We start from the raw sequence: 26,372 nt of genomic DNA, 5'->3' as shown, positions 1-26,372 counted from the left end.
AGTCCCAAACAAGACACAGCTATAATGAATCTTAATATAAGCTGCCCTTAATAATGGCTTAGCTGTTTTTTCCCTCTTCTTATCAACTATTCACTTCATTAACCAAAACAGGCTTGCCTAACACTGCCAAATTCAGGTAAACTAATGATAGCTTTGTAAGCATACACTTAGAATTCTGTTGCAAATGTAGATGTCAATTCTAGAATACTGAAATCTGTGAAGACTCAACTGGAGTGTTAAATTTATCCTCCCTGTATTAGTAAATAGAAATAAATAAATTCCAACCATTTTTGATTGTCAACTAAACACATTATTTAGAAGAGTTGTACAAAATATGCCTACCAACACAAATACCGTAAGTATCACCAGAGTCCCTCGTCCCACAGCTCACAGACACAGGGACACGCTCTGTCACAGCATCACCAGAGAGTCCCTCGTCCCACAGCTCACAGACATAAGGACACGCTCTGTCACAGCATCACCAGAGAGTCACTTGAGCCGCAGCTCACAGACATAAGGACATGCTGTCACAGCATCACCAGAGAGTCACTCGAGCCGCAGCTCACAGACATAAGGACACACTCTGTCACAGCATCACCAGAGAGTCACTCGTCCCGCAGCTCACAGACATAAGGACACGCTGTCACAGCATCACCAGAGAGTCACTCATCCCGCAGCTCACAGACACAGGGACACGCTCTGTCACAGCATCACCAGAGAGTCACTCGTCCCGCAGCTCACAGACATAAGGACATGCTGTCACAGCATCACCAGAGTCACTCGTCCCACAGCTCACAGACATAAGGACACGCTCTGTCACAGCATCACCAGAGAGTCCCTCGTCCCACAGCTCACAGACACAGGGACACGCTCTGTCACAGCATCACCAAAGAGTCACTCATCCCGCAGCTCACAGACATAAGGACACGCTGTCACAGCATCACCAGAGAATCACTCATCCCGCAGCTCACAGACACAGGGACACGCTCTGTCACACCATCACCAGAGAGTCACTCATCCCGCAGCTCACAGACACAGGGACACGCTCTGTCACAGCATCACCAGAGAGTCATTTCTCCCGCAGCTCACAGACATAAGGACACGCTGTCACAGCATCACCAGAGAGTCACTTGTCCCGCAGCTCACAGATGCAGGGACACGCTCTGTCACAGCATCACCAGAGAGTCACTCGTCCCGCAGCTCAGACACAGGGACGCTCTGTAACTCACACACTGCTATCCCCCTGGCTCCTGGTGTGGTATGTTCGTCTTCCTGCTGTCTTCCCGTTCCTCAACTCCACAGCGGGCAGTTCTTTGAAATAACAGCAAAACTGTTCAATGTTACTATTTTAAAAGGAAGCAAAGAAAAAAGTTTTTTTAAAAAAGAATTTTTAAAAAGGTTTAAGGGAGCTGGGGAGATGGCTCAGTGGTTAAGGCACTTGCCTGTGAAGCCTAAGCACTCAGGTTTGATTCCCTTGGACCCCATATAAGCCAGATACACAATATGGCACATGTGTCTAGAGTTTGGTTGCAGCAGCTAGAGGCCATGGTGTGCCCATTTGCTATTTGCCTCTTTCTCTCTCTCCAATAAATAAATAATTGTATATTTTTAAAAGGTTTAAAAAGTTTTATGGGGGCTGGAGAGATGGCTTAGTAGTTAAGGCGCTTGCCTGCAACGCCTAAAGACCCAGGTTTGATTCCCCAGTCAATACCCATGTAAGCCTGATGTACAAGGTAGCACATGCATCTGGAATTCCTTGGCAGTGGCTAGAGGCCCTGGCATGCCCATTCTCTATCTGTCCCCTCAAATAAATGATATATTTTAAAATTTCTATAACATCTAAATCTTTCACCTATTTAAATGATACTCAATGTAATTCTTTCAGTTTTATCATGATGATTCACTCACTCAAGGAAACCAAACAGGACTAGACTTCTATAGAAATGATCAAATAGGGCTGGAGAGATGGCTTAGCGGTTAAGCGCTTGCCTGTGAAGCCTAAGGACCCCGGTTCAAGGCTCGGTTCCCCAGGTCCCACGTTAGCCAGATGCACAAGGGGGCGCACGCGTCTGGAGTTCGTTTGCAGAGGCTGGAAGCCCTGGCGCGCCCATTCTCTCTCTCTCCCTCTATCTGTCTTTCTCTCTGTGTCTGTCGCTCTCAAATAAATAAATAAAAATTTAAAAAAAAAAAAAAAAAGAAATGATCAAATAACTTAAAGAAAACCTCCTTCAAAAATTCCATTTTCCCTCCGTCTGTAGGTTGTCATAATTTCTTTTGTTTCTAGGTATTCAATAAAATAATTTTGGGCTGGAGAGATGGCTTAGCGGTTAAGCGCTTGCCTGTGAAGCCTAAGGACCCTGGTTTGAGGCTCGATTTCCCCAGGACCCAGATGCACAAGGGGGCACACGCATCTGGAGTTCGTCTGCAGTGGCTGGAAGCCCTGGCACGCCCATTCTCTCTCTCTCTCTCTTTCCCTCCTTCTCTCTGTTGCTTTCAAAGAAATAAATAAAAATTAAAAAAAAATTTAAAATAAAATAATTTCTTCAACAACCATTAAAAACAACACTGTATTACTAGATATACAATGCAGAATTATAGGGACGAATACGTAGTGACTATGGGTTCTTTTCTGAGGAAGAACAGATGAGTGGAGAGGCATTACCTTAAGGAAAGGGTAAATGTGGCTCTGTTCCTTATTTTCAATGTGATTTGGGAAGATAACTTATTCTGGCCTTTGATGTTTCATTAAAATCTGAAAGTGAAAAACTTACAAAATAATTTCTTTTACTGAGGTCAACCTTTTTTGCTATTTTTATTTCTTACATCTGGAAGATCTTCTAAGCATGTGACTTTATGACAATAATAAGACTTAGCTCATGATGGAACTGGGTTCCCTGCAGGGGCCTGTAGACTATAGCCCATGGGCCAAATGTAGCCCTTAGCCAGGCAGGTTCTGCAGTTTTACAGTGAGTTTTAATTTTTTTTCTTCTCTAATGGACTCTTGCTGTGTGGCCCACATGGGGCTTGAGCTAGCTCAACTCCAGCTTCAGCTTCCTGAGTGCGCACTGGAATGGCGTGTGTACATCACATCTGCCTTGACTTGTACATGTTTAAATGTGGTTTTTTTTTTTTTTTTTTTTTTTTTCCTTTTTCGAGGTAGAGTCTCACTCTGGCTCAGGTTGACCTGGAATTCACTCTGTAGTCTCAGGGTGGCCTTGAACTCTCGGCGATCCTCCTACCTCTGCCTCCCGAGTGCTGGGATTAAAGGTGTGTGCCACTACGCCCGGCTAAGTGTGTTTTGTTTTTTTTTGTTTTTTAAAGAGGAAAGAAGAAAGGACAAGAGAAGGGAAAAAGAACAGGAAAGGAAAGTAGAGGGAGAGAAGGCTGGAGAGACATGCATGAACAAAATAGCTAAAATCTATACTATCCTGCCTTTTACAGAAAGTTTGCTGATTTCTGCTCTAGCCTATTACAGAAGCAAAGGAAATAACATTAAATGCTACACGTAGACAAATTATGTAATTTAATCTTCCCTCCTACCCTCTGAAGAAGGAATCTTAACCCATCGTTATTGACATAGGGAGCACAGGGAGCTGAGGTCACTCCACCCAGACAGAGGACTAGGATTAGTGGCAGACAGTGTCTGCACCTGTACTGTCAGATGCCTGAGCTCTGGCTGTAGCGTTACCTGAGAGACTGCAGGATGGCATTCATGAAACATGTGTTGCCCAGATTCCGAAGGCCAGTTGCACAAATGGCTGTGGTGCTTCCCTGTGAGACAGAAGGAGAGACCATCAGCACTGCCAGAAGAGCTGAGCCAAGGCACTCTGGAAATCTAGCACCTAGCCTTCTCCATCCAAAGAGTATTTCAAACTCTACCCTCTTTATGAATGTAGAGGTACTTCTTGGGATTGTTCTAAGTGGGAGTATATATTATTATAAGATTATGAAAAATAAGCATTAACAAGTACCATGAATGCAAAAAAAGAGAGAATATAAACTTTAGGACTAAATACCTTCCTAGAGTCTATTAAAAACATAAATTCAAAACTTACGAGAGATGGCTTGGCGGTTAAGTGCTTGCCTATCAAGCCTGAGGACCCCAGTTCGAGGCTTGATTCCCCAGGACCCAAGTTAGCCAGATGCACAAGGGGTGCATGCGTCTGGAATTCCTTTGCAGTGGCTAGAGGCCCTGGTGTGCCCATTCTCTATCTATCTGTCTCTTTCTCTCTCCGTCTGTCACTCTCAAATAAATAAATTAAAAACTTACAGGGAATTGTGATCATGGTATATTGTCTGTATTTATGGAAGTTGTCAACAAAAAGTTTTAGAAGTAATTTAAAAAAAACCTGGGTCGTGTGTGGTGGCACACGCCTTTAATCCCAGCACTTGGGAGGCAGAAGTAGGAGGATTGCCGTGAGTTCATGGCCACCCTGAGACTATATAGTGAATTCCAGGTCAGACTGGGCTACAGCAAAAACCTTACCTCAAAACACCCCCCCAAAAAAATTTAGAGATATGCCAAGTATTTTGCCCCTAAATTGTTTGATTTTTATTTTGCCTTGTTTTGTTTCTTGATGTGGGGGCGCCCTCTAGCCCAGGCTACCTGTAATTCACTATGTAGTCTGAAGCTGGCTTTAAACTCACAGGGATCCTCTACCTCTGCCTTCCATGTTCTTGAGTTAAAGGCCTGTGCTACACACCTAGCTCTTGTTTGTTTTTGGTTTTTGTTTTTTCCGAGGTAGGGTCTCACTCTAGCCCAGGCTGACCTAGAATTCACTATGTAGTCTCAGCGTGGCCTCAAACTCACAGCAATCCTCCTACATCTGCCTCCCGAGTGCTGGGATTAAAGGCATGTGCTACCACACTCAGCTTACCTAGTTTTTTTTTTTTTTTTTTTTGAGGTAGGGTCTCAGTCTAGCCCAGGATAACCTGAAACTCACTCTATAGCCCAAGGCTAACCTCAAACTCACAGCTATCCTCCCACCTTAGCCTGGGCTTAAAGGCATGTGCCTTCACATCCAGCTGCCTCCAAACTCAAATGTAAGCCATGCCCAAATTTCCAATATGTGTTTTACTAACTGTTTGATATAAACCATACCAAAAAAAAAAAGTAATACATGAACTTCTCTAACAGACTGAGGCTTGCTTCTGATTACTTTTATGACTACACTGTGATGTCTGAAATCGATGCTAGGAGGTGACTCTACCACTCCACCCCAAAGCACTGCTGCCCATAATTCAGAAGGCCATAACAGCAACTACCTGCTCCTTCTACAAAATCCTAGGGCTTTGAATAAGCACATGTCTACATCAGTAAGCAAAACGGCAAAGGATTAAATAAAAGGAAAAATACTGGCCTTTTAAAATTATTTAGCCTTTTTTTTTTTTAAATTCTGTTAATTATGGGCTGGAGAGAGGGCTTAGTGGTTAAGGCACTTGCCTGCAAAGCCAAAGGACCCACGTAAGCCAGATGCATAAGAGGGCACATGCATCTGGAGTTTGTAATGGCTGAAGCCCCTGGTGTGCCCATTCTCTCTCTCTAATAAATGAATTAAAATAATTTTTTTAAAAATTTTGTTAATTAATGGTTACTAGAATGACAGTACATACTTTTATGTTGAAATTATATTAATGAAGCCCTAAGAAATAAAAAAAATAATATTTTTAGTAAGAGTCTATTAAGGGCTGGAGAGATTGCTGAGGGATTAAGGTGCTTGTTACAAAGCCTAGCAGTCCAGGTTCAATTCCCTAGTACCTATATAATGCCAGATGTACAAAGTGGCACATGCATCTGGAGTTTGTTTGCAGTGGCTTGAGGCCCTGACATGCCCATTCCCTCTCCCTCCCACACCCTGCTTGCAAATAAGTGAAACGAGCCTATTAAAATATAATTTAGGGCTGGAGAGATGGTTTAGCAGTTGAGGAGCATATCTACAAAGCCTACGGACTCCAGTTAAATTCTCCAGGTCCCATGTAAGCCAGATGTACATGGCAGCACATGCATCTGGAGTTCATTTGCAGTGGCTAGAGGCCCTGGCGTGCCCATGCTCTCTTTCTCTTCCCCTTTCTCTGTCTCTAATAAATAAATTAAAATAAAATCTTTAAGAATATATATATACATATATATAAGTTTAAGGCTGGAGAGATGGCTTAGCAGCTACGGCACTTGCCTGCAAAGTCAAGGGACCCAGGTTTGATTCCCCAGAACCCACGTAAGCCAGATGCCCAAAGTGGTGCATGTGTCTGGAGTTTGTTAGCAGCAACTGGAGGCTCTGGTGCACCCATTTTCTCATTCTGCCTCTTTCTCTTTTTCTCTTTCTCTTTCTCTCTCTCTCATACACACACACACACACACACACACACACACACACACACAAACACACAATACACACATCCATCCATCCATACATACATACATACCTGGGCTAGAGTGAGATCCTACCCCAAAAAACCAAAAAAAGAAAAAATATATACATATATAGGTTTTTTGAGGTAGGGTCTCACTGTAGCCCAGGCTAACCTGGAATTCACTATGGAGTCTCAGGGTGGCCTCGAACTCACAGCAATCCTCTTACCTCTGCCTTCCGAGTGCTGGGATTAAAGGCATGTGCCAACACGCCCAGCAACAATAAATATTTTTTAAAGAAATATATATAAATATATATGTGTATGTTGAGAGCTCAGGAGATGGTTTAGCATTTTCTTAAGATGTTTAAGGCACTTGCCTGAGAAGCCTAAGGACCCAGGTTCGATTCCCCAGTACCCACCCTGGCACACCCATTCTCTCTAATAAATAAATAATACCATATATATTATATATATATACACATACATACATACATACATACACACACACACACACACACACACACACACACACACACATATGCATATAATAAACTGAGGGCCAGGCATGGTAGTGCATGCCTTTAATCCCAGCACTTGGGAATCAGTGGCAGGAGGATCTCCATGAATTCGAGGCCACCCTAAGACTACATAGTGAATTCCAGGTCAGCCTGGGCTAGAGTGAGACCCTACCTCAAAAACAGATTAGATAGATGATAAAGTTGAAGAATTACAAATAGGTATGTTCCAAGTATTTTTGTCTTGAAACTTTTGATTAGATGCTATATATAAATACCCAAATGTTCAGATCAACAGAATTTACACTTTGGTCCTTTTTATCATCATCATCATCATCATCATCATTATTTGGGAGAGAAAGAGAGAAATAGGAAGGATGGGGGGGAGGAGAGAGAGAATGGGCACACCAGGACCTCCAGCTGCTGCAAATGAACTCCAGATGTGTACAGCCCCCTGTGCATCTGGCTTACATGGGTCCTGGAGAATCAAACCTGGGTCCTTTAACTTTGCAGGCAAGTGCCTTGACCACTAAGCCATCTCTCCAGCCCCACATGAGATCCTTTCAGCAAACAGAATCAAGGATCCTGAGCTGCGAGGTGCAGGAACAGGTGAGCATTGCCGTCAGCTGCTTTCTGAGGGGTGGGGTACAGCCACAGTCGGAAGCACTCACTGCCTCACATGCAGAATAATGGGATGAGTGATCAACATTCTGTAAGGCACTCTAAAGTAAGGTGGTGATCAATACAAGTTCCCAACAGGCAACTATCAACATTAGAATTGTAACAAAACAGTGATTAGATCTTATGTCTTATAGTTGAATAAAATGCAATTACTTACATTTACTTTTAATAACTTGCTGTTTAATGATGAGTTTTCCAAAAGTTTTCTTTTCCTATGTCTGTCGGCTGTGAAAGCTGAGCTATAAAACACAAACAGTTCAAGAGACATTGATTTACACACACTGCACAGCAGGCTATAAAGGAATAAACCTATAGGCTGTCCTGGGCATCCAGGGGTGCAGCCATCAAGTGACCAGTCAAGCCCACAAGTATTTGAAGCTAACTGAGCCGATTCACTTCCCTGGAAATCTATTAAGGCATCACACATTTCATTCATATGCCTTAATAGAATGAAATGTACTCTGACTATAAGGAATGGCAAATCACAACTAAATCATTTGATTTAGTTATATTCTAAAGGATATTTTTAAATAAATCCTAATATATTATGAATTCTTAAGAGTATTTTGCTTTAAGTTTATCAGAAAGCTATTACTATCTTCAAAAGGTCTCCTTAAAATTACTATGTTTAGGAGAACTAATCTGAAGAAAGTACAATTTAAACAACATAAGCCTGGCGTGGTGGCACACACCTTTAATCCCAGCACTCAGAAAGCAGACATAGGAGGATCGCTATGAGTTCAAGGCCACCCTGAGAGTACATAGTGAATTCCAAGTCAGCCTGAGCTAGAACGAACAAGATCCTACCTCAATAAACTAAAAAAAAAAAAATACATAGACTCTTGAGTCTGCCAATTGTTTTCTACCTTTTAAAAATTATCAAGTTTAGTGAAGTAAAGATATATTTCTTTCCATAATTCCACACGTCTGTGAAACACAGGATCTCATGACACCTGATTCAAGCTTTAAAAAAAAAAAAAAAAAAAAATTTTTTTTTTTTTTTTTTTTTTTGAGGCAGGGTCTCATTCTAGCCCAAACTTTCCTCAAACTCGTGGCGATCCTCCTTCCTCTGCCTCCACAGTACTGGTATTAAAGGCATGTGCCACCACATCCAGCCAAAAATATTCTTTACAACTGTGGGTACCTCTGGCTGCTGATGACTACAGGGTGGAGAGTCTGATCCCATATATCAAGCTGTGAAATTATTCCTTCACAAGTTCTGTGAGAGGGAAGTTGAGTCTCAAGCCCAATGTAATATTTAGTAAAGATGACTAACAATTACTGGTTTTAACGTATATAAATAAATCATTTGGCTTTTTAGGACAGAATTACTATAGTTTATCCTCAGTGATTCTCAAAATGGCAGAATCCTCTAGATCCACATTTATGACAGCCACGTGACATGTGGCTATTTAAGCTTTAAGAGAGTTTAAAATTTAATTTCTCAGTGGCATTAACAGTTGCTCGGATGCTCAGCAGCACCTCAAAGTGGTTGCCATGTTAGTTGGTGAGAGCCAGTCAATCAGAGCCCTTCTACCACTGCAGGAAACTCTACATTGTTGCCCTGGGTGGTATGAGAGAGCTGCCATGTTTGACAGCAAATCACAGAGCCCTTCTGTCATGACAGGATGCAACTGCTACCATGGGTTGATACACTTGCACTGTAAATTAAAGCCTATGTATGCAAAACATAAAACTGAACTTGGGTAATATTTCTCAGCCTAGGAAATAAACTGCAAGATAGGTTTTTCAGTGGGGCCAAAGAGAAAGGTAGACAAGGTGGGCTGTAATGCATTTTACCTGGCAGAGTAGTGAATGCATTAAATTAAAATGTAACACACATATTCTGGAAGGTTCTCTTTTCCCTTTGACTTAGTTTCAATCAACTTATTTTGAAACAAGACAAGAATCCTTTTTTTTTTTTTTTTCTTTCCGAGGTAGGGTTTCACTCTGGCTCAGGCTGACCTATAGAATTCACTATGTAGTCTCAGGGTGGCCTTGAACTCACAGCGATCCCCTTACCTCTGCCTCCCGAGTGCTGGAATTAAAGGCGTGGCCGGTCTAGGAGCTACCAACTTCGACTAGTAAAGAACCAAGCAAAGGAAGATCTTACAGTGACATCTGCATACTCGAGTCACACTAACATCCAATGCAGGAATCTCATCTTCATGTTTACTCTGAGCAAATTCATACAAAATCAGCTATATCTGTTAGGTCTACACCTCTGTCTCTAACCCTACACAGGCTCATATTGCTCAGTTCCAATTAAAGAGGAAAAAGCACCTTGAAAAAGATAATAGATAAAAGGTGGCACAAGTACTTGAACCCACAATGTTTTAATTATCTTTGTACTTTCTCACTGGCTCTGTTTTCAACTTGAGCATGAGACATGCAATAAAGACTGGTCAGAGACAGAAACTACCTAGTATTGGACTGGAAAATGTTTTCTTCCTCCCAACATTCTGAGATATTCCATTGGTTTACACTCACATCACAAGGCCGTGCATCTACTCACTGTGCCTTCAAAGGTATTGCTTGTTTGGATTTCTCCCCTCCCCCCCTTTTGATTTTTTGAGGCAGTATCTCACTTTTGTTTACCTATATCGTCTCAGGGTAGCCTTGGGCTCATGGCCATCCCCCTACCTCTGCCTCCTGAGTACTGAGATATTAATGGTGTGCACCATCACGCCTAGCCCACTATTTGCATTCCTATTAATTGCTTCAATTCTGGTTCCAGTAAATTTTATCTGAATAAGCAATTTGGCTATAGCCAAAAAAAAAAAAAAATCACATAATTGCAACTCCTTTAATGATCATAAAAGTATTTAGAGCTTTTTATAAATGCTCCGCACAAACAAGAAAAAAGAAACTGGATCCTGTGCTTTGATATAGATGTAAAGTTTGCAATAAGGCACTTAAAATCTAATTTTTCTTAAAATAATGCTTAAGTCTTAGTGTTTCTAAGCAGAATTCATACTACATTTGACAAACATTTTCTAACACCAAAGATAACGGTATAATTATTTTTAAATGACCACTTGTTTTTGCCACTTCAATGCACTACTTTCTCTTGCTAATAAATTAAGTAGCTTATAATTTGGATGTAATTAAAAAAAATAACAGGTTCATGGGCACCCAGGTAAGTTTTATAATAAATAATGAATAAAATACGGGCAAAGTTTCAGATATCCAGACCTGAGGCTTTTATCATTGGTTCAATCCCATTGAAAACACAACACTTACAAAAGTCAGGCAGAAATCCTAATCAATAATGGTAAATGACCCCTCAGCCCACTGCATCCCTTTCTCTTTCCCAAGACATGCTACTTACTTTTCCAAGTTCTGTAAGTGCTCTCTCACTTTCTGTACCAGACCCAGCTTGGTGTCGTTAACCACAAAATCATCACAGCGGTAACTGCAAGAAAAACAGTCATCCATGTATGTAAAGAGCTGAGGGAACCACAGCAATGACGTCACCAACAGGCTGCTGCCAGAGGATCACGTGGCCACTGTAGGCTGTACTGTTGGTGGTAAGTTTAAAGAGGATTTGGATCCCACAATGCAATGCTTTTCAAGAGCCTTCTCAAAAAGCCACGGAGGCAAGGAGCACTACCTTCTTACATTTTTTATTTAAAACACTTCAATTCCCCCTTTGATGATAAAGTGAGCTGCTACGTGTGTTACACTCTTGTTAGTGGAGAACAATGCATGGGAAAGGGGGAAAAAGCACCAGTTGTTTTCTGGCAGCATAGACTTAAAGCTTTAAGGTGACAGTTCCCAACTCACAGTAAGGAGGATATGGGGACAGAGCAAAGTGAAAGCAGGGGGGGAAAGTCATTAACCTGAAGGCATTCCTGAGTAGAAAAAAAAAAAAAATGATGCACTTTAAACACAATTTAGTGAAAATAGATTGACTTCAGATGAGTTGGGAAGAACATGTTCAATTCTGAGGCACTTCCTAGGAAATAAATGTATGAGCCAGTGGGCTTCAGCTTTCAGGAAACTGGTAAGGTTTTGAAGAAAAACATTTAAGGTATTTTTAAAAATTAATAATTTGTGTGCTTAAACCAAATCAATAAGCAAATAACATAAAATACCATACATAATAACCTTTAACTTGAACATTAACATTCAATTTCTTCCTGGAAGGATGATTTTAACAAAAGCAATGTATAGGCCACCACTAACATTACTCTTTTTGGAATTCATTATGTAGTCTCAGGGTGGCCTCGAACTCACAGAGATCCTCCTACCTCTGCCTCCCAAGTGCTCGAATTAAAGGTTTGTGCCACCACACCTGGCCTTAACATTATTTTCAATATGCAGCTTGGTATAAACCCACTTATTTGTAACTATCAAAAAATAATGAAAAGAGAATTCTGAGTAAACAAAACTTTGAAAGCACAGCAATTAGCAAAAAGTAGGTCAACTCTAAAGAATCCAAAAAATGCCCATATAGTAAAATTAGTTTAGAAAAACAAATGAAAGTGGAAGAGCAAAAGTATTTTGTTTTTTGAGGTAGGGTCTCACTCTAGTTCAGGCTGACCTAGAATTCATATGTAGTCTCAGGGTGGCCTTGAACTCACCAATCCTCCTACCTCTGCCTCCCAAGTGCTGGGATTAGAGACGTGAGCCACCACATCCGGCTAAAAGTAAGATTTTTTTGGTTTTGTTTTTCAAGGTAGGGTCTCACTCTGGTTTAGGCTGACTTGGAATTCACGATGTATTCTCAGGCTGGCCTCGAACTCACGGTGATCCACCTACCTCTGCCTCCCGAGTGCTGGGATTAAAGACATGCACCACCACGCTTGGCTGAAAAGCAAGTTTTTTTTTTGTTTTTTTGTTTTTTGGTGTTTCAGGGTAGGGTCTCACTCTGGTCCAGGCTGACCTGGAATTAACTCTGTAGTCTCAGGGTGGCCTCGAACTCATGGTGATCCTCCTACCTCTGCCTCCCGAGTGCTGGGATTAAAGGCGTGTGCCACCACGCCCAGCTTAAAAGTAAGTTTTTTAAAAAGCCAATTATACACAAAAGCGTGGTACGTGATGTTTATTCACGAGTGAAAATGTTAAATGAATGCGTTAGAAAATTTTAACCACAATGTCACTTATGTAATTATTTCACACATTCTTAGTAACTCTTCACCAATGCTGTCTATCAGGATGTCTTTAGGACACTTTCCAAGTTCCCAGGGTTAATTTCCCTTCAGATTAATGACAGCAAGAGCAACCATTTACACCTGGACCATCTTACTTTCTATGATCAAATTATCACTGCAAGAAGAAACTCTGTACTGGTTTTATGTGAAATACATAAAGGAATTAAATCAATGTAAAGGTTTAATTCTTTGTTGCAGAGCAGTAAATCTGGTATTAATGTACTTACTGCCTCAGTGGACTTGAAACCTTCCCTGAAGAATAAAAATGCATTGTTACTCTAATTCCCACTTTCATTTTATGTTTCTATAAATTTATGCCTATGGTTTCTACAAAACAGTACTCAAAGCACGCTTTCAATCCCAGCACTTGGGAGGCGAAGGCGGGAGGACTGCCAGCCTGAGAATGCACAGTGAATTCCAGGTCAGCCTGGGCTACAGTGAGACCCTACCCCCAAACACAAAACAAACAGAAGAAAAAAAACAAAAAACAGAAACAAGGGTGCTCAGTGTTTAAAGCAAACACCCCTGCAACCACTCAGGCTTGTCTAAGAGCAAATTCAGATCACTCCTGTGTGTGCAGAATGCCGCTACATGTCACTGAGAAGTAACCCTCTAACCTCCACCAAGTGATTGCTTTGTTAAAAAAAAAAACATTTTGAATTAAAGGTTCAGAATTAAATAAGTGATTAAGTATTTTCTTGGTATGACATGGATTCAGCCTAGAATATAAAAATTACGTTGTACTTGTTAAAGTAATATGTTTTGTATGGAAATTCATGTTTATGTATCACCTTGCTCTGTTTGGGATTAACGTGCCTCTCTCCAGATGGATAAGTCCACTCTCATCACTGCACCAAGGAAGGTTCTCTAGACTAGAGCTGTGCTATTGTGACAAAGTAACAACCAAGGAACAACACTGATCTTAATACAACTTTTAAATAGCAACTGGAGCAAAGAAGCAATTTATATTAAACACAACTTGACCACTTCTGTTTCATCCTTCCATTATGGGTTCAGTGCAGCCCACAGCCAGGTGCATGTGTGACTGCCACATCACACAGAAGCACAGCACCAATCAGTTCAAATGATTTTATGACGGCACAAATGTATGATGTTTACTTCGTTTTGTGCAGACAGAAGGAGTTACGGGAATACTTATGCAAATAATAACTTAGATCTAAATTCAAATACTTAAGTATAACTAGATTCTGCAAGCTCAAAAATTAAGAATGAAAGACCCTTAGACCCATCAGCAGACAAGGAAAGAAAGCCAAGTGCTGAGCACAAGATAAGTCACCTATACTGCAGCTGCCGGGACTTGCAGGCAAAGCAATGGATTGCGTATGAGCGCTGGTCTCACCACCAGCCTGAGGGCCTCCTCTAGACAGATGGCAGTACACACTGAGGAGACTCAAAACTCACCAAAGCAGAAAATCGGGGGCTATTGAGAACTCAATAGGAAAGGAGACTTATAACATGGCTTCCAAGGCTCAGGGAACATTGCAGAAGGGGCAGAAACAATGTAAGAGCCAGAGTGGGAAGGAGTATTTGGAGGCATTGCTCCCCGCCCCCTACACACACAGAGACTGACTGGTGCATTAATAAGCCTACAGTAAATACTGACAATCCCACTGAGAAGGGACCTGAGTGGAACAGGGCAGGAGGGGAGGGCATATAAACCCAATGGGAATATGATCATTAGACAATATATTCATACAATAAAAATCTCAAGTTTTTTTTTGTTTTTTGTTTTTTCGAGGTAGGGTCTCACTCTGGTCCAGGCTGACCTGGAATTAACTATGTCATCTCAGGGTGGCCTAGAACTCATGGCAATCCTCCTACCTCTGCCTCCCGAGTGCTGGGATTAAAGGCGTGCGCCACCACGCCTGGCTCAAAAATCTCAGTTTTAAAAAAATAAAAGGTGATTTCCAGGACCCATGCAAAACCAGATGTACAAAGTGGCATATGCATCTGGAGTTTAACTGCAGTAGCACTATGCACTGGCACACCTATTCATATTCTCACCGACCCCCCACCCTTGCAAACAATTAAATTTTTAAAAATTGAAGGATGGAAAAATTTTAACATTCAAATGAAGACATACTATTGAGACAGAAACTAGCACAGATAAAGAGAAAAATCTCAAAGAAGCTATGTCATAAATTCAACAAAGAATGTTAACTGCAATTTGCTATAGCAGAATAAGATTAAAACACTACATAAGAGTTTTGAAATAAGTAACAGTAAAGAGAATGTTTCAAAGATGCATTCTAACACAAGAAAAAGTTGCTTTTCAGTCAATAATAATTGAAGAAACTAGTCACAATCAGGGACATCAAAATTTAGATATATAACAAAAACACATGTTAATGATTTTTAAGGATTTAGCATGTGATTTTACCTAGCTATAAAATGGCATGGATTCTTACTTTGGAAACAAAACCATCTATAGACAGATGCAAGCTCAAATTATTTCAATTAAGCAAACTGATTTAAAATTATGAGGAAAGATTAAAGAGGACATTTCCCCACACAGGAAAGATCTTTAATTGACCACCAGTAACCATAAGTAAATTAAAAAATCTTCCTAATTTACAGGCCAGCCTGGGCTAGAGTGAGACCCTATCTTTAAAAAAACCAAAAAACTTTCTAACAATACTAAAGATCAGTCAGGTCAACATTTGAAAAATGGTAAGGACTTTTATTTTTTTAGCTATAGATGAGATATACTGCCCAATTAATACTTAGGATATGTTTTATTTAAAATGATTTCTAATTTTACAAAGAAATATCTTTAACTATTTTCAACCTTCAAAAAAAAAAAAAATCTCAAGCTGGGGTATAGCTCAATAGTAGAGTGCTTTCCAAGCATGTGTGAGGCCCTGGGATAATTCCAAGCACTGCCAAAGACAAGTCAAATTCATGTAAATATCTTTAGATCTGTCACTTTCAGCTCAGTATAAAAAAGTTTTGATCAAGACCATGTTCAATCAAAAACAATCTAGATTTCTTGAAATTACTTCCCTTTTGTTTTGCTCCACTACAATATATATATTTGTGCTCTGTCGCCGATTGGTAGACTGCATGATGAAGGCAATGATTAAAACAGCTCAGTATAAATACATAAATGCTAAGAGTCATCACAAGTTTATGGAGCTGGCACAGTGAGTAGAAAACAAAGACATTAATAACCACATATTCTTTGCTAATGTTGGTTGTTTAGGTTGTGGAAGAATGTGCAATGATTTATCATGCTGTTAACTTTTAAGATTTTCTTGAAACAGGCCAGGTATGTTGGCATATACCTTTAATGCCAACAGTTAGAAGGCGGAAGCAGGAAGAACTAAGTTGAAGACCATCCTGAGCTACAAACCAAGATATTATTTAAAAAGCAGCCGGGCATGGTGGCACACGCCTTTAATCTCAGCACTCGGGAGGCAGAAATTTAGAGGATTGCTGTGAGTTCAAGATCACCCTGAGACTCCACAGTGAATTCTAGGTTAGCCTGGGCTAGACTGAAACCTTACCTCAAAAAAAAAAATTATTTTCTTCTTACAAAAGAAACATAAATATTCATCATTCAAAGAATAAAAACAAGAAGAGCTCTTTAGACATCTCAGATTGATTTGTGTCTTTTTCCTGTACCCCACTGTAGGTAAATGAATGACATCAGATGATCCACTAGGAGAGTAGCTTAACTGTGACCTAGCTAACCAGGCACAAGAATTTATATTAAAACTCCAACTTTCACCAGGAGTGGTGGCACATGCCTTTAATCCCAGCACTCAGGAGGCAGAGGTAAAAGGATCACTGAGTACACGGTCAGCTTCAAGCTATAGAGTAAACTGCATGTCAGCCTGGGCTAGAGTGAGACCCTACATCCAACAACAAAACCTCAAACTTTCCACAACACAAATTCATAATAATTTCACAAATTTTCAACATAAATGTGTGGATTTTAATTTTAATAGCCTTTTATAAAATTGATTGCAAAGCCAGGCATGGTGGCACACGCCTTTAATCCCAGCATTCGGGAGGCAGAGGTAGGAGGATTGCTGGGAGTTTGAGGCCACCTTGAGACTCCATAGTGAATTCCACGTCAGCATGGGCCAGAGTGAGACCCTACCTCGGGGGAAAAAAAAAATTTGACTGCAAACCTGAGAAAACAATGGATAATTTTATTGCAATAAACTCAGGCTTGCTTTTTTTTTGTATCATGAGAGCACATGAAGATCTCACAAGAGTTCATGGATTTACTTGAATAAATGTTTTATAATTTGCTAAGTTTTGCTTTTAAGTCAAACCGTTTGTTCTTATACATCAGTTTTGTCATCACCACAGATGCACATATTAGAAAAAAAACTGGTACGCTGAGTACTAGAAGACTTTTTCTTTTGGTTTTTCAAGGGAGGGTTTCATGCAGCTCAGGCGGACCTGGAATTCACTATGTAGTCTCAGGGTGGCCTCGAACTCATGGTGATCCTCCTACCTCTGCCTCCCAAGTGCTGGGATCAAAGGTGTGCACCATCATGCCCAGCTGGAAGACTTTTTTAAAAAATAATTTTTACTTGTTAATTTATTTGCAAGTAGTGATACAAGAGAGATAGAGAGAACAGACATGCCAGGGCTTCCAGCAGCTGCAAAACAACCTCAGATGCATGCGCCACTTTGTACATCTGGTTTTACGTGGGTCCTGAGGAATCAAATTTGGGTCATTAAACTCCACATGCAAGTACCTTAACTTCCTCTCTGGCCCTGGAAGACTTTTTAAAAAAATTTATGTATCTATGATTTATGTATCTGAAAGAGTGGCAGAGAGAGAGAGAGAATGAGGGAGAGAATGAATGGATGAATATGGTTGCACCAGGACCTCTAGCCACTACAAATGAACTCCAGACACATGCACCACCTTGTGCATCTGGCTTATACAGGTACTAGGGAATTCAACCTGGGTAGAGAAAGAGGAAGAGAGAGAGAGAGTGTGTGTGTGTATGGGTGAACCAGGGCTTCTTGCCACTGTAAATGAACTCTAGGCACATGACATGTGCCATTTTGTGCATCTGGCTTTACATGGGTACTGGGGAAATCAAAGCTAGGCCATCAGGTTTTACAAGCAAGTGCCTTTAATTGTTGAGCCATCTCTCCAGCCCAATTTAATGTTTGGAATAATGTGAATCTACTTTCTTTAACTGCTGGTTTTGAGGACTCATACAGACCAAATATTTCAGGTAAGACTTCAGCATCTGCATTGAGATGTGCTATAAGTGTAAAATTCACACATACTTCAAAGATTTCCTAAGAAAGGCTGTAAACTTGCCCTAGTAATGACTTTACATTGAGTGCAAGCTTCCATGGTAACATTATAGATATACTGGGTTAATTAAGATATTAAAATTAATTATACCTATATCTTTTTGTTTTCATAAGTAGCTACTATAAAAGTTAAAATTGCATGTGATTTGCATTATTTTTCTACTATATATCACTGATAATTTAGGGAATCTAACATACTACCTGTTCTAAAATTCTGTAATACTACCCAGTATCATGAAGGAGCAAGTCATGTAATTTTACTAAAGTAAGTTTTACTTTGCCTGGGCTTTTTGTTTTTAACTAGCTTTAAAACATTTTTTAAATATTTTATTTTGACCTATTTATTTATGGGAGGGGACAATGGACCTCTAGCCACAGCAAATGAACTCCAGACACATGTGCCACCATGTGCATCTGGTTTACATAGGTCCTAGTTGAACTTGGGTTCTTAGGCTTCATAGGTATGTGTGTGTGTGTATGTAGTAATATAAATAATAAATAACTTATTTATTTATTTGAGAGAGAGAGAACATGAGAATGGGCTCACCAGGGCCTCTACTCACTCAAACAAACTCCAGACACATGCACCACATAGTGCATCTGGCTTCTGTGGGTGGTGGGGAACTGAAACTGGGTCCTTAGGCTTTGCAGACAAGTGCCTTAGCTGCTAATCCATCTCTCCAGCCCACCAACTATTCTTAACTAAAATTTTATTTTATTTTGAGGTTGGCTTATTCTCTCTTTGAAGTTTCTATCAGACTGTCTTAACATTTTCAAAGTTTCATACAATGAATGTACTCAATGCTCCTCAATTTTCATAAATTGAGGACATACTAATTCAGCATCAGTTATTAGCCACAAATGGCTATTTAAATTCATATTAATAAGATGGGCTGGAGAGATGGCTTAGCGGTTAAGGTATTTGCCTACAAAGCCAAAAGACCTCAGTTTGATTCCCCAGGACCCACATAAGCCAGATGCACAAGGGGGCACATGTGTCTAGAGTTCATTTGCAGTGGCTGGAGGCCCTGGTGCACCCATTCTCTCTCTACCACTTTCTCTCTCTCCCTCTCAAATAAATAAAGTTTTTTTAAAATAAATAAACAAAATGAAGTAAACCAAAAATATTCAACTTCTCAGTTATATTACTGACTAGTTACTCAATTACTAGTTATTAAATAAAATATATATCATACTTCAAACAGTAAAAATTATCACTTTCTCAGCTTTAAAATTCCAAGGTGTTTTTTCCCCCATTCCTGTTGTTAGCATTACTGAAGTTACCCAGGTCTTAAAATTACTGATGAACTTGGAAAATATACCAAACAACCAACTCTCCACTCATCAAAACCAATCACCATACAAATGAACCTGAATTTTTGGGGGGGGAAGTGGGGGTTTCAAGGTAGGGTTTTGTTCTAGCCCAGGCTGTCCTGGAATTCACTACGAAGTCTCAGGGTGGCCTACAACTCACAGTGATCCTCCCACCTCTGCCTCCCAAGTGCTGGGATTAAAGGCATGCGCTACCATGCCTGGCAAACCTTAAATATTTTAACAACAGTAAAGAAACATTTTTATAATTTACTGGCTACAAAGTTTATATAGTAAGTCATGTACAGTAATAGAGAACACTTTTTATGTAGAAAAGTCTCCTTATAAAGTGGATAAGTTTCCTAAGTTTCATTCCTTTTCATTTACATAGATAATTTACTGAGTTTTATAAATCAAAATTGTTCTTTTTATTATGAAAGTTAATGAGAAATAAAAGCAAGCTGGTGTTCTAATGATTTCATGCTTCAAATTTATAAAAGTTAAGAGCCAAAAGAATGTCTTCAGAAAACAAATATATGTTTAAATTTTCTCTTATTGATTTCTGATGTCTTGCCCTCAAATATCAAAATTATGGAAAATTAGAAGAACACTTGCAGAGAAAATACACATCCTTTGTTAAAAGCAGACAAGTGCCAGCTCTGATAAAAGTGTTTTTTTTTTTCTTTTTTTATTGGGGGGGGGTGTATTTCTTGATAGAGTCACTCTAGCCCAAGCTAATCTGGTACTCATTCTATAGTTCCAGGTTGGCCTGGAACTCAAAGTGTGTGATTAAAGGCGTGCACCACCATGCCCGGCTTTCATAGTATTTCTTTCAGAAGGAAGACAGTCTAATAATTTTTAGAATTGATTTTGACTGAGAGAGAGAGAGAGGGGGGGGGGGGGGAGAGGGAGGGAGGGAGGGAGAGGAGGGAGGGAGGGAGGGAGGGAATGAGAATGGGAGCACCAGGGCCTTCAGCCACTACAAACAAACTCCAGACACATGTGCCCCTTGTGTGTGCATTTGACACACGGCATGCTTGCATCACTGTGCTTCTGGCTACGTGGGATCTGGAGATTTGAACATGAGTTTTTACACTTCACAGGCAAGCTCCTTAACCACTAAGTCATCTCTTCAGCCCTAGTAATTTGCTTATATTTTCATTACTCTTCATTCTCAGAAATTCAGCTCTTGGTGATAACTGATAAAAACCTAGGTTGTCTGCTAGACATCAAGAAATTGTTTAGGGACTGTATGGAGAATTTAATGGCTAAGGCACTTAGCAGCAAAGCCAAAGGACCCAGGTTAAATTCCTCAGAACCCATGTAAGCCAGATGCACAAGGTGGTGCATGAATCTAGAGTTCATTTGCAGCGGCTGAAGGCCCTGGTGCACCCATTCTCTATCTGCCTCTCTCTTCCCCTCTGTCTCTCAAATAAATAATAAAAAAGAAACTGTTTGTACTTGAAATCTATTAACTTCAAATGTCTACTTATATAATAGTTTCTAATTTTGATTTTAGCTTCTTTTTGATCATAACAATGTATACCATGTGCAATTCCATTTGTATTGTTAGGGAAAGGAACTGAATGGGAGGGGAGGAAACATTACAAACAATAAACTGAACATAGCCCTTGTATGAAAATGTGCGGAAGACTTTCATTTTTACTGAAACCTTCATTACCTCTCAGTTAATGTTAATCTGTTTTATCTCCTCAAGGAGTGGGTTTGTGTCAAATCAGAACTATTCCTTTTGGTAGTGCTTTCCCTCTTTTGAAGTAGTGACCTACTTTATGCTGTTTACTTAGTTAATACAGCATGTCCTTCCTCTCTGGGTGCCCTGCTTATATCAGAACTAAAGGGAGGCTGCCCACAACAGTGTCCATCTTGAGGGGAAAATGAATTTTAAGTTTTTGTGGGAAAATGTCCTGTCGTTCTCTCTTCAAAACACAGTATTAAAGATTTGGTGTAGTCTTGCCTATTTCTGGAAGATACCTAAAGAAATTCAATCTTTTTCTTTTAAGTATTTTCTTTTTTGTTCTCAGTATTGAGAATTAAACTCAGGGTCTCATGCATGTTAGGCAAGACTTAACACTGAGCAACACCCCTAGACCTCAATCATTCAAACGTAACACTGCCCAGTCTATGAGACACTAGGGAAAATACAAACATTCAGGATATGGTTTCTACAGTCCCCAAAGACATTTACAAATAACTAACATGCAGTAGGAAAGCATAAGCATTACCAGTCCAAGAGAGACTACATGCAGCTGTAACGAGCTGCAGGGAGTGGAGTTCAGTGAGAACCTCACAGAGGACATGCGAAGAACAGGAAAGACAGGACTCTCTCAGAAGAAAAGAGGGATAGAAGAAATGTAAGCCTCGGAGTATCTTACACTAGAGTGCACCCTGTTAAGTAAATGGGGCTGAGGGGCTCTGAGCTGGTCATGGTGACCCATGCTTCTAATATCAGCACTTGGAAGGCGAGGGCAGAAGCACTGTAAAATCAAAGTGTGCCTGGGCTACAGAGAGTGAATTCAAGGCCAGCTTGGGCAGTCTGAGCAGGACCCTGTCTCCAATGGAAGAATGGAAGGAAGAGGGGAGGGGAGAGAAAGGGAGGGGAGGATTGGGAGATAGCTGAGCAGGCAAAATGCTTGCTATGCAAGAAGAGGACCTGTGTGATCCCCAGCACACACATTTTTATGCCAAGTGTGGTAGTGTGCATCTGTAATCTCAATGCTAGAGAAGCAGAGACAAGAGGATCCCTGGGGCTTGCTGGATAGATAGCCTAGCTGAATCAGTGAGGTCTAGGTTATAAATTCTATCTCTAACAATGATGATGATGATGATGATGATGATGCAGTGGAAGGGCCAGAGAGATGGCTCAGTGGTTAAAGGCACTTGCTTGAAGGCCTGGGTTTGATTCCCCAATACTTATGTAAAGCCAGATGCACAAAGTGGTGCGTGCATCTGGAATTCGTTAGCAATGACAAGAGGTCCTGTCGCACCCATTTTCTTTCTCCTTCTCTCTTTCTCTCTCCTTCCTTCCCTCCCTCACTCTTTGCAAATATTTTTTTAATTAAAATTAAATTAAAATATACACTAAGGAACAAGTGAAGAAGATACCTAATGTCAACCTATGGCCTCCACATGCATAGACACACATACAGGAAAAAGGGGGAAAAGGCTGAGGATATAGTTCCACTGAACACAGTGCTTATCTAGCATGAGAAAGAAAGAAAGAAAGAAAGAAAGAAGGAAGGAAGGAAGGAAGGAAGGAAGGAAGGAAGGAAGGAAAGAGAAAGAAAGGAGGGAGGGAGGGGAGGGGAGGGGAGGGGAGGGGAGGGGAGGGGAGGGGAGGGGAGGAAGGGTTAGGAAGGTAGGAACAGGAAGAGAGGGAGTTAAGGAAGGAAATAAGGAAAGGAAGAGGAGAGAGGGGAAACTAGTTAGCTAAAAGTCAAACTACTTAATAATCAAATACACAAATTTTTTTACCTTCGAACCCAATCATTCAATCTAACCATAGGAAATTGATGTACAAGAAAAATTCACAAGTTCAACTAAAAATTACTAAATGCCATTGGAACATAATACAACCCTGCCCCCAACAGAATAAATCTTTTTGTTTCTTAGTAACAGGCACGGTATAGAGGGAAGTATTAATCCACACGATAGCTTCATTAGCTCAAACAATCACAAATTCCTGTTAGGGTGCTACTGTAATGTTACTGGGTGATTCCTGTCAAATGAGGCAATAGAGCATGACTAACCAACTGTGGTTCTCCTGCTTTCAGAAGCTCTGGAGCGCACATACTTGCAGCTTGGTAGAACGTCACACAAAAGCCTGGCAAGAAGCCAAGAAGCTTCTGCCATGCTATGTTCTCCCCCAGGGCTCAAGATTTTCAAGCTAATTCAACTCATCCAGGAAATGATACGTACGTTAGTAAACTTTATCAATATAAAACAAATTAAATACACATTTCTAGTTAACCAAAGTATTCCCCTAAATGCAGAGCCATTAAACATACAATCTGTATTTTTTGGAGTCCTGTGTATATAATTCCACTCTGGTAAGATGATCCTTAAAATTTCCTCAGAGAGTTACAATTTTCTCAGAAATTTTTTTAATTTTTGAGAGTGACAGAGAGAGAAAGAAGCTGAGAGAGAGAAAGAGAGAGAATGGGCGCACCAGGGCCTCTAGCCACTGCAAACGAACTCCAGACACGTGGGCCCCCTTGTGCATCTGGCTAACATGGGTCCTGGGGAACTGAGCCTCGAACCGGGATCCTTAGGCTTCATAGGCAAGCGTTTAACCACTAAGCCATCTCTCTAATCTTTCTCAGAATTTTAATAAGCAAAAAAATTAAAAAGTCACAAACTTTTTTTTTTAACCACACAGAGATTTAGTTGTGGTTTTAAAGCTCCCTTTAAACATTTCATGCTATCACTAACTGAAAACCACGGATGAGTACTTTCAATCCATAGGACAAAATAACCTATGACAAGGATTGTGAGACTGATACGTCAAGAATGACCTGAATTTTCCCATCTCTGCAGAAGAAACAAAAACACAAGGTTCTGTACATCAGTTAGCTGTATCATTCTAGAATATAAATTTCCTAAGGTAAAGAGGCGGGGAGACAGACTAATGAAGAGCTGAAATGTGGCTCAGGGATAGAGAGCTTGCATAGCATGCTCCAGGAATGAGTTTGAACCCCAGCACCAGCCTGGCTAATGTTTAGCTCTGGCAAAAAGGATTGTCCACAAGAACAAATAACCAAGTGAGCAGTCCTCTTCAAGTGAAAATCCCAAAAGACTCGTTTTTACAGAAACTCTACCTACCTCTAGCTGCTGTCTTCCAGGTCAAGCATGAACCTTGTAGATAAAGTGTCACTGAAAGAGTTGTATCTGAATCACTTAAATCTTTCTAGGGCTTATTCAATAGGCAAATTTTAACTATGTTAATCCTGTAAAAGTTTTAAAGTCCCAGAAAATCACTGACCTTTCTTGCTTCCTTTTGACGGGCAGTTTCTACAATCGTCAACAAAGGACGGTTATAGAAAGGACTTCAGTAGAAAGAGTGGCTGAGAAGTGTGATGCTTAGATGGCAGCAGTGATGGCGCATGCCCAGTGCTTGGGGGGAAGGAAGCTGAAACACCAACCCTGAGCCACAATAGCAATACCCTGTCTCAAGTACCTCCTCAAAAGTGAGCAAACAAATAAACAAAAAAGATATTTGGACTTTAAATCCCAATTTTTTGTAGGGTCTCACTCTAGCCCAGGCCAACCTGGAATTCACTATGGAGTCTCAGGGTGGCCTCGAACTCACGGCAATCCTCCTACCTCTGCCTTCCAAGTGCTGGGATTAAAGATGTGCACCACCACGCCCGGCTTAAATCCCAATTTCTGCTGAATACTGCCTCCATGTAACATTAAGGTTTGTTTGGAAAATAAATAAATATCACTACGGGGATCCTTTACATGTCTTTTCTCCTTCAATGTCAGCAACACTTAGAATTGAGAGTAACCTGATTAAAACAAGAATTGTTCATCATGATTCATTGGTCAAGGAAAGAAATTTCCTTCAAAGCAAAGTTAATCACACTAGTCTGCAAATACCGAGTAGATATGAATTATTAAACATTGTCTGTATCCTAAATAACCCATTCTAAGTCACAAAAATAGGTATTTTACTATCAACTACATGAAATTAAATGGACATGTATATTATTACAAGACAAGGTGTATCTTTTTTTTTGGAAGCAGCATCTCACTGCGTAGTTCAGGACCACCCCCAACTCACACCCTTTCTGCCTCAGCCTGAAGAGCACTGGGGTTACAGATCTGCACCTCCTGGTTGCCATCTCCAATCTCCAATCTCTTCTCAAGGTATGAGGTTCTTAAAAAAAAAAAAAAATGAAGTCTGAAATGGTAACTCTCAATTCTTGACATGTACCACTAAGGAAGTAGAAGAGAATAATGACACTGAGACAGGGAAGGTTATCAAACAATCTTTCACAGAAGCTAAAAATTTTAAGAACGTACTTGTGTACATTGTGGAAAATACCATTTCCAGAAAATATTAACTTACCAGTATGTACTGTAGCTGCTGCAATCCATACACACTGTGTGCCGAGCTTTCTCCTGCTTTTCAGATTTCTTATGGTTGGTTAAGGGTATTTGTGTATCTTCGTAATGTTTTTTTGCATGACCATTCACATACCTTACAAAAACCAAAGGAAAGTTTTCTTTAAGTATTGCTTTGGAAATTAAAGTTGTAAAGACAATAAAATTGTCATTATTAAAATGAGAAAGAACTTAAGAACTTTTAATCATTTGGTGATTTATTAAGCTAAATACTTAATAGCATATTCAATTTTGCAATTAAATACCAGTCAATTTTTAATTGGGAACTAGATTAGGGCCACACAAAGAAAGGCATTACCTAGGCAAATCAGTTTTAATACCAAGGATACTTGTTAACTTGTTATCACTTGGTAACTCCTATGCTGATGCTTTCTTTACCTCTTTTTTTCCCTTCCAAATTGTTCTCAGATTGCTAACCCCTAGCTTGTAACTCTGTAAATGAAACTAATCCAGTATTTGCCATATGGCTGTATGATGGAGTTGTTGCTTGATCTAAAATGTGCAAGTCAAACAGGAAGCAGAATAATTTTGTACTTCTGTGGATATGGCTTCCAAATCTTTTCTTTAAACGCCTGAAATCAGCTTCACTCATATGAAAATGCATTTGTTTAGAAACAATCCAAACATAAATCAACTAAAGGTCATAAAGACAGATCTCTATGTGGACAAAGATAATCAAAGCTGTTTATATTCACTCAGATGTTATAACACTTTCCAACTCAGGTTTAATACATCACTTTACTACAGCAGGCAAAGTGAAATCAAAAGTGTGTCCACAAGCCAGGCATGGTGGCGCACACCTTTAATCCCAGCACTCGGAAGGCAGAGGTAGGAGGATCGCCCTGAGTTCAAGGCCACCCTGAGACTAAATAGTGAATTCCAGGTCAGCCTGGGCTTGAGC

The 26,372-nt window shown here is 40.2% G+C and overlaps 1 protein-coding gene across 6 annotated transcripts in view; it reads right to left on the bottom strand.

Moving 5' to 3' along the window:
* Positions 1-26,372, bottom strand: part of Usp3 (ubiquitin specific peptidase 3) — a 90,712-nt gene that overhangs the window by 25,450 nt on the left and 38,890 nt on the right. For 5 of the 6 annotated variants that reach the window (XM_045160241.1, XM_045160245.1, XM_045160243.1 and 2 more), the window contains 5 exons: positions 25,416-25,547; positions 10,879-10,962; positions 7,705-7,786; positions 3,689-3,771; positions 1,230-1,343 (listed from right to left, as the gene is read on the bottom strand). In XM_045160241.1, the coding sequence (XP_045016176.1) occupies positions 1,230-1,343; positions 3,689-3,771; positions 7,705-7,786; positions 10,879-10,962; positions 25,416-25,547 (495 nt within the window). The remainder of the gene's footprint in view (positions 1-1,229; positions 1,344-3,688; positions 3,772-7,704; positions 7,787-10,878; positions 10,963-25,415; positions 25,548-26,372) is intronic. The other variant, XM_045160246.1, reaches the window with a different exon arrangement.

The sequence above is a fragment of the Jaculus jaculus genome, chromosome 10, assembly GCF_020740685.1.
Source record: "Jaculus jaculus isolate mJacJac1 chromosome 10, mJacJac1.mat.Y.cur, whole genome shotgun sequence".
NCBI classification, from domain to species: domain Eukaryota; kingdom Metazoa; phylum Chordata; class Mammalia; order Rodentia; family Dipodidae; genus Jaculus; species Jaculus jaculus.
Note: the sequence above shows the minus strand (reverse complement) of the source record. Positions and strands in the feature narration are given on the sequence as shown.